General features: G+C 38.8%; 2 protein-coding genes across 4 annotated transcripts in view; one reads left to right on the top strand and one right to left on the bottom strand.

Moving 5' to 3' along the window:
- Positions 1 to 366: 366 nt before the first annotated feature.
- LOC141432620 (uncharacterized) overlaps positions 367 to 15,379 on the bottom strand; it is a 20,426-nt gene continuing 5,413 nt past the window's right edge. Inside the window, exons 1-2 of one of the 3 annotated variants that reach the window (XM_074094287.1) lie at positions 9,525 to 9,853; positions 367 to 1,488 (exon numbers count right to left, since the gene is read on the bottom strand). In XM_074094287.1, the coding sequence (XP_073950388.1) occupies positions 1,295 to 1,488; positions 9,525 to 9,852 (522 nt within the window). In that variant the 5' untranslated portion in view covers position 9,853 and the 3' untranslated portion in view covers positions 367 to 1,294. Of the gene's footprint in view, positions 1,489 to 9,524; positions 9,854 to 15,379 lie in introns of those variants that run through there. The other 2 variants (XM_074094290.1, XM_074094288.1) reach the window with 2 other exon arrangements.
- LOC141432613 (luciferin 4-monooxygenase) overlaps positions 10,320 to 15,379 on the top strand; it is a 27,037-nt gene continuing 21,977 nt past the window's right edge. The window contains exon 1 of the mRNA XM_074094278.1: positions 10,320 to 10,399. Within this exon, the coding sequence (XP_073950379.1) occupies positions 10,346 to 10,399 (54 nt within the window). The 5' untranslated portion in view covers positions 10,320 to 10,345. The remainder of the gene's footprint in view (positions 10,400 to 15,379) is intronic.

Raw genomic sequence — 15,379 nt, 5'->3', positions numbered from 1 at the left:
TAACAAAGTTAAGTTCTCTACTATAGGTAGGTATTAATTACAGATAGAGTATATATAAAGATTTATTGAATAATGTTTTGTCATCGTATTTTGTCGGATAAGTTCTTATTTATCTCGCTTTCTCAATTAACTCCAGTAAACTTCAATAAGCTAGTTGAGAAAGCAAGATAAATACGAACTTTTGCGACAAAATACGATGGCAAAATATTATTCACTACATCTGTAATAGGTTATATATGTGTATACTTATTATACACGATTATGGGCCTACTGGGCCTTAGGGCAAATTCGCCACTGTTAGTAGGCCTTAGAGAGTGGAAACCTAGTGGAAACACAACCAGGAAATAAAAATTAAAAAAGTTTTTTTTTTCATAGTATCTAAAAATATATTACACAATAAGTTATCTAATACAATTCGGTACTTACTTTAGCTAAGGTTTGTGAATAAAACGTATCTGCATTCAACAATAGTTGTAGCATTAATACGGGACGTCTTCAATCGTCTTCATATAAGAATTGGGAATTGGGTAAAATGAGAAATTTCACATTTCATCGTTTTCTACAGGCACTACTAAAATTTAGAAAAAGTGAAGACATATTATGGTCTTAGACTACGCAATTAAAGGTTAGTAAGTATATAGCTTTTGTAAGTAGCTACGATATGTTTGACAATAACATGCAAAATAATATGAGATCAGCAAGTTGGTCTACTACCAAAAACGTTAATAATTCAATAAATACGTAAAATATAAGTAGGTAAATAAAATATTTCTCTACATAGTTAACATCTGGTAATACTTAGCGCTAGGTACACTTAAATTTTGTTTAGTAAACCTGAAGCAATAAACCTTCATCTTAAATAAAACTACTTAAGGAACTAAGAAATTATACATGAAAAATATCACTACGCAAACCATCGTTTTACTTTGGTGTTTCGGAATCAGCCTTGGGATGTCATTGGCGCCAACAATTAGAACTACAGAGTAACCCCCTTATTCATAGAAAGTTTAGCCTTTTAGCTTAAATATATCGCATACCTAGAAGAGTATCAACTTAAAATTAAAACTTATACATTTTAATAAGTTTTAAATTAAAATAGTGTATTATTTTAAGTTTTTTTGCAAAGACAAATATTACCCTTATTTTAAACTAAAATAGGCTTAGTAAGCGTTATGCTTAAGAGGGTCACCTTCTTACAATTAAGACGAAATTTGTGGCAGAGCATGAGAATCTTAAATTCGTGTAGTCAAAAACTTAAAAGAGTTATCGACAAGATTTCATGGTTTTACCGTCGTCATGTGACGCTGGAGTTGTCGGCGCGAATGGCATCCGTGCTTTGAATATCATTGAGGGTGCTGTAAGGTGACCCTGAGTATTCTTCGCCGGCTTCTGAGCTCGGCTGGAGGGCGCTGCTGGTCGCGGGGACGTCTGTGATGTTGGCTGTTGTTGATTGAGTCAGCGAATCGTTCACTGGGACACCGCCTCTTCCTGCAAACAAGGAGTCTGGTTAGATGTGTTACATTACATTTACATTTTATTAATTAAAATTCTCCAGATTACCTAAAGCTGACGTGGTTGGATTAGGGCCATCGATTATGAGAAAAACAAGTACCACCATGTAAGCGCGGCACTAAGATATTTAGAACTAGGCATACAGGCTCCAATCATAAAATCTAAAAAAAATATTTAGTATATTTCTTATAAGTCGCCATTATAAATATCGGAGCTGGCTATGTGCTCAAAAGTATCAATCGCGTAAGTGACCAGATAATTTTGAGCACCTAGACATCTACAGATGTTTAGAAGCATGTGAATTACACAAACTGTTTCGCAGCAGTAGCAGTTTCAGTTTTGAATTTTATGGCGCCGGCAAATGTAGTGCAGACGCTATTATTTACGTTTGTTCCAGTTAAGATTAAAAATATGTACAGACAGAGAGTCTTGTCAATATTTAAAATACCTACGACATACCTACATCTTTTTGCAGTGTTAGTAATTATGTACTTTTCAATTTACTGTACGTTTCTCGAAATAAATGTGAGTCTGTTAAAATACCAGCAGGCATCAGCTGGGTAGGTATTGTCGGTATCACCGATGTTATATTTGCTAGCTTTTCGAGTGCTGTTTGTAGGTAACCGGTTAGTTCTTTTCCATTTAAGTTATGTCATAATATCGGTTTCTTCTTCTCTGCCCAATATAAGTCTAGATTTATGGATATGTTCAAAAGTGCTGTTGAGAGAAAACTAATTATTACTCAGAATGTGGAGATTGCAAGTTTACGTTTACGTCTTTATTTTACGCGCTGCCATACCATTCATACTGATCCTTCCAACAAATTTTTAAGGACCATAGTGATACCAAACCCTTAGGACCTTGGTAGTTTGATCGAACTTGTGTTCTGGTCAAGCTGCGTTAGATACCTACTTATAGTCTGTCATAAAAGAGTAGAAATTAAAAAGTGGCAACACTGGTGTCATCCCTTTCAAACCCTGACAAACCAAAAAGGGAGGACACTACAGTGTTGCCACTTTTTAATTTCTACTCTTTTTTTGACAGACTATAGTGTGAGTTACACTTACACCAAGTTAATATATATAGCGAGAACCAATGTCAAACTCTCCTTGAGTTGTTGGTACTCATGGGCGATGGTGACTATTTCCCATCAGATGACCCGCATGCTCGTTTGCCTCCCTCTCATAATAAAAAATAAAACCTGTCGTCAAATTTCCCTGTAGGTACTGTACTAACCTCTTGCGTCCATTGATTTGAGACTGGCAGCATAGTTCCATTTTTGAATAATAATATTGAACGGACGCAAGCGTGTGATAGAGAAGACTTGTTTCCGAGCTGCCAACGTAGCGAGTTGATTTGAAATACATATGAAAAGATCATAAAGAAGTGTTTTTCTTAATATAATAGAATATAATTAGGATAGTGGGCCGTCCGTCCACTACAGTACTGTCAAGTGCAGAGATATTGACACGGTCAAAGTTACAAAAATATGTGTACCTACCTACACGACTTTATGCACTAATACTATGACTTTATGTACTACTTTATGACTTTAGGCTTTATTAAGGTCGGGTATACAGATTTTTGTAATTTTGGCCGTGTCGATATCTTTGCACATGACTGTACCTACCTACATTTTACGCTTTACATACCTACGCCCAGTCATTGCGTTTATCACTGAAAATCTCAACTTATATTACAGCGGACTACTGTTTGACGGAAATCGAAATCGCTGTTCCTGCCAGTTCTAATCACACTTACGAGTACGTGTTTAATGAACTACACCATACCTTGCTTCTCCGCTAACTCTGTGCACATATATATTTATAACCTCCCCCTCCTTCCACCTCTAGCACATCTAACGATATAATATTACACAGGCCTAACTGTTATAAAACACTAAATAAAACAACTAACGCGTTTTTAACTATTTACTAGCTCATTCTCAAAGTTAGTAACTAACTATAACCCGAGTAGGTAAACACCAGGTGTCAAACAAAACGAATGCCATACTAACCAGTAGATAAAGATTTGAAGAAACCATAAACTACCAACATTACCTACCTATTTTTCTTAACATTAGTCCCGAAGCTTATCCTCTTATTTTAAATTTCGATGTTTTTAATCGACTGCGACGAAGGGAATTAAGTACTATTTATTAAAAGTTGTAATTTAATCAATAAATACCTAAATAAATATCATGGGACACTTGACACCAAATTGACCTAGTAACAAACTAAGCAAAGCTTGTACTATTGATACTAGACAACGGATAAACATACTTATAAAGATAAATACATGAAACATCCAAGACCCGAGAGCAAATATTTGTATTATTCATACAAATATCTGCCCCGGCCGGGGATCGAACCCGGGACCTCAAGCTTCATAGTCAGGCTCTCTAACCACTTGGCCATCCGGTCTTCCAATGTTTAACAATGACAAAAAAAACCTATGGACATATAATATCTAATAAACGTGCGTACCTACACTCGCTAGTACTTACAAGGAAAGGTACCCAACTGGCCGCTCCGATTTTATTTTATTTTATGTGTTAGAGAGTAATTCAAAATAACGGACACATATTTTTTATAACTGCCCAAACTCAACCTATTCGGAGAGATTGACCTCTCAAAGTACTAAAAAGTGAGCAAACCCTCTACCTTCTGTAGAAATATTGAGCCGAAATAACAAAACACCCGGTCCAATATTTTTTTATGTTCTCCAACATATAATCAAGCCAGTAATTAACAAGCGATTTGCTTTAACAGCACTTTCTACGGAAGTTAGAGGGTTTGCTCACTTTTTAGTACTTTGGAGGTCAATCTCTCCGAATAGGTTGAGTTTAGGGTAAATAAAAAAAAAGTTTCAGCAACTAAAAAAAATACGTGTCCGTTATTTTAGACTACTCTAACATATCCAGACTAATATTATAAATGCGAAAGTGTGTGTGTTTGTACGTTTGTGTGTTATTGTATGTTTGTCCGTCTTTCACGTCGAAATGGAGCGACGGATCGACGTGATTTTTGGCATAGAGATAGTTTATGGACCTGAGAGTGAATAGGCTACTTTTTATCCCGGAAAACAGCAGGCGATAACGGAATGCCACGCGGGCAAAAGCTAGTATAATAATAAAATAAATCGGGGACGGACAGTTGGGTACCTTTCCTTATTAGTAGGTAGATACTGGCGGACTCAGCAAGGTAAATTAGTGCAGTTCATTGATTGGAACTCCGCAGAGTCTAAGTATAGTTGCACCAAGGTACTATAGCCATAATCAATATCCAAATCTGCCGTTAAACCTCCGTTAAATAAATATCGGCTTCCAGAAATAGAATAATAAAAATAGAATAATAAAATTACCTAATTAAAAAAAAAAAACAAATTTCTGGGTCACTGAGAACTCGTCGAAGGTTCAAGGTATAGTCGAGTTCAATTACCTATACACGCGACGCGATGCGGTATGTAGAGACACAGCTACCAACCAGCTCATGGCGAATGCTACGTTATGTGCTGCTCTTTGGGCTATTCTCGGTAATCGGCCGGATTCGTTGGTGATTTATGTCTTATAAACATAATCGGCAGTGAATAGCTGAATGCTCAATGCTGGTTATTGTACCAGTTGCTATATATAAAGCTCTCACGCCAAGTACAAACTCTAAAATAATGACACGTATATATTTAGTAGTAGAGGTCATATAGTTACGCACGCAATATGCAACAACATTAACGTTTTATTTTTAAATTAACACTTAATATATTTAGAATGAATGATTCATTATTTTGAGCGTCGGACTTAACCCAGTTTTTTGCACTTTGTCAGTGTTTTTTTCTGAACAGATGGTGAACGCCAGCCGTCCCTTGTGTAACTTTGTAACGCAGGATTGTGGGCGTGTCTGTTTATATACAGAACAGATATTGTGCAGAGCTGGAGACACTTGAAACATCTGTCCTCTTATTTTTATTGACGCTTCCAACATTATATGTGGAGCACTAATACCTAGCGCGTCGATAAAGGCACAGTGTAAGAAAAAGTTCTTGGACTTTGATAAAGGGTAAAATTTTCTAGATTGTTTTCTTTTCGTCGTTTCAGTGCGTTGACAAATAATAGGCTACAGTTGTAGTGAATAATAGTTTTGCCATCGTATTTTGTCGGAAAAGTTCGTATTTATCTTGCTGTCTCAATTAGTTTTAGTAAACTTCAGTAAGCTAGTACTCGTAATACCAAATTTCAAGTGGATCCTAGGATCCTACCAGCAAAAATAAATGAAACTAGACGTGCAAAATTTGACCCAAACCAACGTACAAGCAAACATTTTGCAACTTGCAAGTTAAATAAAAAGTTGTATAAAATAGTTTTAAAGCACTAATAGCTTAAATAGAAGCCGTGGTGGCCTAGTGGTTTGACCTATCGCAGAGAATCGTGGGTTTGAAAGCCCGGCTCGCACTTCTGAGTTTTTAGAAATTCATGTGGGTGTGTTAAGTCTGAGAGGAAGCCTGTGCCCATCAGTGGGACGTTATAGGCTGGGATGATGAAAATAGTTTTAGTTTCTTTATTATTTTTCGTTAATCCGTCTAAAAATTTTACCCGCTTGGGTTTATCTTTTAAACAAGAGATGTTTTTCTCACGTAGGTACTAGCTTAAGTACCTTCATAATGTATTCGGAGCACCCCGTCGCCCATAATTTAGGGAAACGAACGATCTAAGCCGACTCAGCCCCCGCTGTCCTAATGAGGGTGAAACGAGCCCGCGCTGCGGACGGTTGGCTGGTTAACACGATTACTACGTATTTATTATACAGATGATTGAGACAAGACCTTACCGATGAAAGCTTTTATCTTTTTCATATAATTGAATTTGTGTCGCTCACCAAATTTGATCGTCGAATTATGAGCTTCTGTGAAAGTTAGTAGTATAAACATTTGATAAAGATTTAGAAGAATAATGATGTAGAAGAATAGTAGATTGTTGAACGAGAGAGGGAAACAATCAGCAGGAGAAGTGGATGAGCAGTTACGGTGCTCAAAATGATCTACACACGACTCTACCTACTGCCAAAGTAACGAGTCTTTAGATTATTTCTACTTCTGCTGCTGACTGTACATAAATAACTGCTTATCTACTTCTGCTGCTGACTGTACATGAATAATTATTCATTGGAATATTGTTTAAATTTTGATTTCTTCGGAAGTGTTAACGCAACCGTTACAAAGTTTTCGTCGTAAAAAATGATTTTTAGGCAGATAAAAATGGCCCAATACTGTTTAACTGGGTCAATCAACTTTTTTTTGTCACACGTTGCTATAGTTACGCTCTCCTGAGTCACTCTTTAAACCGTAAGTTTATAGGATTAAAATTTGCCAAACATGCATTTTTGTGGTAGTTTTAAGCCCCTTTTATCATCTAATAAGCATGTTGAAATAGTTGATCCAACCAACAAACGGGTTTCCGCGGCTTCTATATATTTTTTAATTTTTTTACTTGTACTTACAGTCACCTGCATTAATATCTGCCACAGCGGAGCGTGTAAAATATCTGACACGTCCTACCGGCCCTGGACGGTGAAAGAGACGCATGCACAAAAACAGCATACTGCAGAGATGAAAATGCTGAGGTGGTCGGGAGGGGTAACAAGATGGGATAAAGTACGGAACGAATATATACGTGGCAGCTTCAAGATAGCCCCTATACCCGAGAAATTTACGAAAAGTCGACTGAGGTGGTACGGCCACGTAATGCGTAGAAATCAAGAAGACGTGGTCCAAAAAGCGTTATGCCTACCGGAGAACAAAAGAGGCCGGGGACGCCCCCCGTCAACCTGGTGGACCAGAATGAAAAAACTTATTGCCAAAACAATTTACCCGACCCGACCACCCAAGACAGAACGTCTTGGCGCCTCGTCAAGATTAGGAGAGCCGATCCCACTTAAAGTATCATCGTGGAAATAGAGTCGTATCGTACCTATCAGATATTTATGCATACTTTGTTGTGTCAGATATTGGTGTCGGTTACTGTAGGTACAACCCGCCCGATTAAGATAGTCGAGTCGGGTCTTGGATGTTTAATAGTGCTTATGTATTTACTTAAGTATGTATTTATCTATTTTAGTATCTTTATCCGTTGTCCAGTACCCATAGTACAAGCTTTGCTTAGTTTGGGACTGAGACAATTGGTGTCATGTGTCCCATGATATTTATTTATTTATTTATTATACAGCAAAATTTTGTCACTGACTTAATAGGATAGCTGCGAAACAGTTTTGAATTCGATCGCGCAGATAAAAAAACAATTTAAAAAATCTTTTGAAGATTTACATAATGGCCATAAAGCGATAATCATGGATTAACATTTTGCTTTGTCATATTTTATAGCTTTGAGAACAGCTAATTAATAGTTTACGCGTCCATAACTTTGTTTTCATGTACGTCTCGTAAATTTTCGTGTTGTGTCGTTAAAATGGTGTTTGATAGATCCCCACTTGCTATGCGATCGTAAAATTCCGATATCCATTATATTATCAGCAACAAAAATGACTTACACTTGTCTCTTTTATTTTACGTTCGTGCTTTGTGCGGTTTGCTGAAGCAGGGGAGGGCATGACGCGAGTGGGTGGTATAATGGTATTGCTAAAAGAAACTTGGGTTCGCTCACCTCTCACCTACCGGCACTGGTACAAAAACTACAAATTGAACTCATTCAAGTCCATCCAAGACCCGAAAAAGAGCTGCGGTGAAATCAAAATGACTAATATAGCCATAACAATTGCCGATCCCTCGCTCTATATAGAAAATCAAGAAACACAATGGAGATTTAAGACATCTAAGTATGGTGTGACAATGCTATTGGATGAAATATTATTTAGGTGTTTAAATAGGGTTTGTCTTTAAAATTAGGTACCTGACGCATTATGTACGCATAGGTAAGTATTTTTGTCAAAAGAAAAGAAATCTGATATTGCCTGTCAAAACGACAAACATGTAAATTAGGTTAAATACTAAATAAGTCACAAGACATGCGGTTTATATGACCTACTACGGCTACAACATAGTGCAAGCTGTGTCCAAATAATCGTTGTGCCATGAAGTGCTGCTTAAACATCAGTGATGGATGATATAGTATATTGCTAAAGTGAGAATTGATAGGTACAAAAAGTATAATATAATGTTTTTCAGTGTTTACTCCTTTATGAAGTTTTTCTTGTTCAGTAACTCTCTATAAGGATACCTTTTTAGTCAAGGCTCTTATTGGTAAGTGGAAGTCAGATCTAGTGGTTTATTTACAAAAAACCGGCCAAGAGCGTGTCGGACACGCCCAAAATAGGGTTCCGTAGCCATTACGAAAAAATTAAGTAATGTTTTTCTAAGGATTTCGTATTTTATACGGAATGTTCCAAGTTCAGGTATATTTTATACCTTAGGCTGCTATGTACTCTTAAACTACTAATAATTCTCAAGCAATCTTAGCCGTTGTAGTTTTCCTTGAAATTTTGATATTTTTACTACCATCATGAATTTTTTCAAATTTTCAACCCTCAATTTTCATGAAAATTTGCACTTTAAAGTTGAATATTTCGCAAACAAATCAGTGAATCGAAAAATCGTCTTAGCAAACCCCTAATGGTTTTAAAAGACCTATCCAACGATAACCCACACTATAGGGTTAGCTGAGAAAAAAAATCACCCCCACTTTACGTCTATGGTGGTACCCTATAATTTTTTTTTACAATTTTTGTTATACCTACCATTTTGTCGGCATAGTTTACATATATATCCGTGCAAAATTACAGCTTTTTAGCATTGATAGTCCCTGAGCAAAGCCGCGGACGGACAGACAGACAGACAGACAGACATGGCGAAACTATAAAAGGGTTCCGTTTTTGCCATTTTGGCTCCGGAACCCTAAAAAGGTAATCAAGTCAAGAAATAGGAAGATTTTATACTGTAAAGCCTCTATTACAGCTTGTAAAGAGTGGAAAGTAGGGCTAGGGAAGCGTTCCGGAAGTGTGACCTACCGGTGTGGGGCATTAAGCATGTAGGCATTGGTGTAGTGCTGGTTTGCTGGTCTACAGTGTGAGACACCTTGCGCTGCGCATACTGCGCGTCCTTGGGCTCCCAGAAGAACACGTAGTAGAGCGAGAGCATGATGGCGGCGAGGGAGACGCAGAACACGTATACGATGACGGTGAGCACGCGCACGGTCTTCTTGTCGCGCTTGCGCTCGTAGAGCGCGTCCAGCACCAGCTCGTGGCCGGCGTGCGCCGCGGCCGCGCCCGCGCCGCCGCCCAGCCGCACCGAGCCCGCCGCCGACCGCATGCTGCCGCCGAACGACTTGCACGACATGCTGCTACCACTGCTGTCACGCTCTCACGCGCCCGAGTCCGCGACGATGCACCGCCGCACTGCTGAGCGCCGTCCGGCTCGATCCAGGTAAATGGGGCACGCTTATCGAATGGCCCAGTTGGGCCGATGCGCCGCGGGCAAGTCGCGCCGCTCGCCGGGTCACGCTCGTGTCTGCTGCTTGACACCTCCTGAGGCGGACTGCTGTTTCATTATTCTCGCCGCTCCAGACTTCATTTGTTTATCCTTTAATTTCACGCACGGTACATGTGAATCTATTCCAGTTAGGCTGACGTAGTCGCACGATCGAGCTTCGTCTGTCATGAAGCCGCCGCTGAGTTTACATTGTTTCTGTTAATGAGCTATTATGTTTTCATCCAGCGCCCGTATTCAAAAAAATTGAATTTAACGTGGACGGTGCTTATAATATAAGTCGTAAGCGATCTCGTACGTATCACAGTTGTGAGTATGTGCTCGGTAAACACAGGGCAGTCGCATGGAGCGGGGTCGGTTGTTCGCGTTCGGTGTTATTTGTGTCGAGTGTTGTCGGGTGGGTTAACAATACGCTAACGAAGTTAATTGAGAAGAGGTCGTGCCGTTGTTATGACAGCGAGTGTTGGAGGCGCGTGTGACGGCGCTGCGCGTCGGGCGCCGGGCGCCGGGGGCGGCAGCGCGCGCCGCCCCCGGCGCCCTGCTCGCTCCCGTCCGCGCCGCCAATCTGTGCGGCGCCGCCGTTGCTTTGCACGGATCAATAACTCATTTTGCGAATAATTTGCATTTTTCAAACATTAATCTCTTGGCTCAACTCTCCCTTACTTCCCTGAGATGAAGAAAACGTTAAAGAAAAATTGTAAAAGCTCTGCTCTGTTTATCACTAAAAAGAACAATACGTACATTGCATCAAAGGTAAAACTGACCATTGCAAGGAATGAAACGACTTTTAAGTTTAGCCAATTACTTACTAAACACTGATGTTTGCATTGGGACCATTTTGGGGATCCGTAGTCCTACAAGGCACCCTAAAAATCCTGTCGCGACTAACTATCCGGAAAAAAAAACCGTGTCTTAGCTTATTTAGAGACTGTGAGTGCCAAAAGAGGCTATAATTTTCATTGGTATATCGTTCGACCAAGTAAAATAAAATCGTGAAGAAAATTTATTGACTCAGGTGTTACTTTGCGATGGTCCATATCAATGAACTACACTAATTTACCTTGCTTCTCCGCTAAAACCATGTACCACAGCTACGACGTTGCGACACATATATATGTTATTAAAAACGTATAACCAGCAGAGCCCGGAATTTGCGTGACACTTTTGACCTGTCATAGTAACTTCTCAATAACCGACTCTACCCAAAAGATATCGATTTTTAGACCTTAATTTTTAACACGCCAACGAATAATTGCAATTTTAATAGTAATGGGCCACATACCTGTGACTAATACCCCCTCCCCCCCCTTGTCACGCCTATTGCTATGAAAATTGCAATTACCTACTTTGTTGGGTGCTAAAAATGGTTAAAATTGGTGTAACGTACTTTATGGATGGCCGTTAACCTTTACAAGTTAACTATTAATAAATAAATATCATGGGACAATTGACACCAATTAACCTAGCCCCACACTAAGCAAAGCCTGCATTATGGATACTAGGCAAGGCAACAGATAAACATACTTATATAGATAAATACCTAGGTACTTAAATACATATCTTACGTCCAAGACTTTTTAGTTAGGTACGTAGGAGCGAAAAACAATCTACCATTACCCTCGTCATCTGTTTAGTTTGTCAATTTGGCATTTGTCAATTTCAATTTTAACATCAATCCAATTATACTTAAGTACGGTTTGTTATATAAAGATAGAGCGATTCCGGAGCGCGAGAGCGACTTTCAATAAATATTTACAAGCATCGATATTGGCTATTTCAAACTATGATTAGGTACGATTGTTCTGTAAACGAGGCGTCTCTTAAGGCGCCGAGTAAATGTTCAATAGCGAGAGCACAAAGGGAATTAAGTACTTACGTCTTACAGGATTGGACGGGATCCAGAAATTCATTTATTGGCAGATAGGTAGAGTCATCATTAACGTCATTTACCTTCAGATATACAGGAGAATATCTGAAATTGAGTATTTGATTTGAATATTAGACTTATCTTCTTCTCGCTATAAGAAAGCCATAATCCCACTATAATATTTTAGATGTGAAAGTTTGTAAGTGTGTTTGTTTGTTTTTTACCTCTTTACGTGTAAAACGCTGAGCTAATTTAGATGAAATTCGGTATATCGGTATCGGTATCGGTATTCGGATATTTTGAGTCTCGGGTCCTTCGAGGACATAGGATAGTTTTTATCCCAAAATAAATGCATGTTCCCACGTGATAGCGCTAAACGAATTTTACGCTAACGGAGTCGCGGGCAACAGCTAGAGATACATTAAAAGTAATCAGTTCCGGCACGGAAGTTGTATCAAATTTACAACAGCTGTAGCTCTTTTCTTATGTAATTGCGTGTTGTGATCAGAGAATGAACGATGATATCTATCTCTAATTCGTTGATTATATCATTCTTATTGCTTCCTCTCTTTTGCTCTATGAGCAAACTGTTGCTCAATAGCAGCTATTGCAATGTCCACACGACGACATTTTAGTCGTTACAACTAGTATGTGTGTTATTTTTAATCTACTTACCACCTAAATTCAGATCCTAGTGGTGTTTGCTTCCCACCAAGTGACCCGCATGTTCTTTTCCCCCTCTAATATAAAAAATTGTAGAGTTGGTCGTATCTCTAAAATATATAAATAAATTCGTGCCCTAAGTTTGGCTCATGTTAATCCACAGCAACTTGTTGATTGTGTATTTATTTACTTCCCATGGTGCCATTAACTCTAAAGACTAAGGGGCTGTTTCACCACCCATTGTTTAATTTTAACTGACGGATAAATGTGATGCCGTCTCCGTATATTCGAACACAACAAACAGAGACCGCATCACACTTATCCGTCAAATAAATTTAATCAATGGATGTTAATGGAAACGGGGGTTAATTATAGCTAAATAGTTAAATATAGGCTACTTTACTTATATAATTCTTCTGTACGTGTGTTTATCACCTAAACTCCTTCTAAACGGCTAGACCGATTTCCATGAAATTTTGTGTGTATATTTCAGTAGGTTCCTGGATGGTTTGAAAACACAATTTGACCCGGTAGGTGGCGCTGCTGCCGGTATGTTATCATCCTACTTTCCTACTTATATTATAAATGCGAAAGTTTGTGTGTGTGTGTGTGTGTGTGTGTGTGTGTGTGTGTGTGTGTGTGTGTATGTTTGCTACTCCTTCACGCTAAAACGGCTGGACGGATTTGGATGTTTTTTTTACGTAGATAGCCGGAAATCTGATATAACACATAAGCTACCTTTTATCCCCCCGATATTTCCACGGGATAAGAAAAAAATCTCGAAATAACAACCGCTGGGCTTAGAGTCGTGAACTTTGGTGTGTAGGTAGCTGGACGTCTGGAATAACACATAGGCTACTTTTTATTCTGATATTCCCACGGGATAGGGATACAATCTTGAAATTTCAACCGCTGGACCTAGACTCTAGGTCCTAGGGCTTCTTAAACAGAAGGTTTGTGCCGGAGCATGGGCTCGTACCTTTGTATTTTCAGAATTTATGTGCGAAATTACATTTGAAATTTACCGTAAAGTTTACGGTGAAGGAAAACATCGTGAGGAAACCCACACACGCCTGCGAAGATATTTAATGGTTTGTGGAAATCAACCATCACAAAGATACACGTCTACTGGTACCAGATCATGCTTGACCAGATTTCCGTCTAACCATTTTACGTTTTGATTAATTAAAATTAATATAACTACATTTTCTTACTTTTCCAAAACAAATGGTTTTTGTTAAATCACTTTTTGAACAAAGTCAATTTAGCTCTTGTCAGCCTCCTAAAGGTGCACTTTCATTGAGAAAGATTAGCGGAAACGTGGAAAATTCATCAAGCCAGCGCTGCGGCTTGCCACAGCATCATGTAGTGCGGCTACCGCATAGACAGTAAGAAAGAAAAAAAAATTGTTGCACATTAAAAACACTAGAATAATACGAGTAGATACATTTACCTACACCCTTCCCTTCCTGCTGATATTGCTTTAGAATCTAGGTACTATCTTATCTACATACGGATATACTAATTTACATATCCATACCAACTTCAACTCTTTCATAAGGAATAGAAAGTAGTGGTAGTAGTTTTGCTTGTGGCAAAAGGGACCGGCTCAGTATAAGCTGAGTCCACGCAGCGAGCCGCGAGGCCTCGGCGCTGGGCATAGCTTAGATGCGCGCAGGAATACACTGCAGGGCTCTGCAGGGTTACCACGAAATAGGAATACACACCCCGAAGTTCGTATCGTTCGGTCCCTCTGACACATACTTTTTAATACGAAAGCGAGAGGGACGGTACGATAACAACTTCGATTTTCGAACTTCGGGGTAGGTCCTCTGAGCGCCGCAAGCCTGCAGCTGTACACGAATACAAACTGCTGAGGCCATTATTATGGAAAAGCGTTGCATTTTCGAGTGTGCCCGCCCACATATTACTTAATTGATTTTAAAACTAGTATCATATTCAGAAAATAAAGCTTTTCTATGATTGTAGATATAGGTATATTCTTGTTACGAATTTATTTATTAAAGCATATTTGACTTACAAACCTCATGTAGTGTTAAATACTTAATTCAAATATCAGCTGTTTCGTTAGGTATTTATATACCAGAATCAACTAATCGTAGCGAAAATGGAAAAAAAGGAACCCTATTATAGTTTTGCCATGTCTGTCTGTCTGTCTGTCCGTCCGCGGCTTTGCTCAGGGACAATCAATGCTAGCTGTTATTTTGCACGAATATATATGTGAACTATGCCGACAAAATGGCACAGTAAAAAAAATTAAAAAATATTTTTTAGAGACACTTGCTCGTTAATCATGTCGTAACATGCAGGCTACCGCGGTTGCAACCCCCCAAATACCAAGCGCGCAGCCTAAGGTATCGCCAATATTTGGAACAATTATATTTTTTCTTTTACAAATATACAATTTTACTCGCAAATGTGATGAAAAACATTGTATGTCGCACGGGCGGTACTAGAATTACGAACATCGACTCATTAAAGCCCTCAGTCTTCGACTTCGGGCTTCTAATATACTCTCGTTCGTAATTCCTTATTTACCGCCCTTAAGACACAATGTACTATTGCCGATTGTGGTCATCAAGTCATCAAGAGACGAGATTACGATGATGTGAATCTTTCTAAATCGGGATCTCGTAGCAAATGGGCTGTCTAATGCAATTAATTAACTCTAATAATAATCCCACTAATATTACAAAAGCGAAAGTTTGTGTGTGCAAGTAGGTATGTTTGTTACCTACTTCTTCACGCCGAAATGGCTGGACAGATTTGCATGAAATTTGGAACAGATAAAGCTTATGATACTCTAACTTAACACGTAGACTGCTT

This window comes from Choristoneura fumiferana, chromosome 11, assembly GCF_025370935.1.
Source record: "Choristoneura fumiferana chromosome 11, NRCan_CFum_1, whole genome shotgun sequence".
Lineage (NCBI taxonomy): Eukaryota > Metazoa > Arthropoda > Insecta > Lepidoptera > Tortricidae > Choristoneura > Choristoneura fumiferana.
This window is presented reverse-complemented; position numbering and strand designations above follow the sequence as displayed.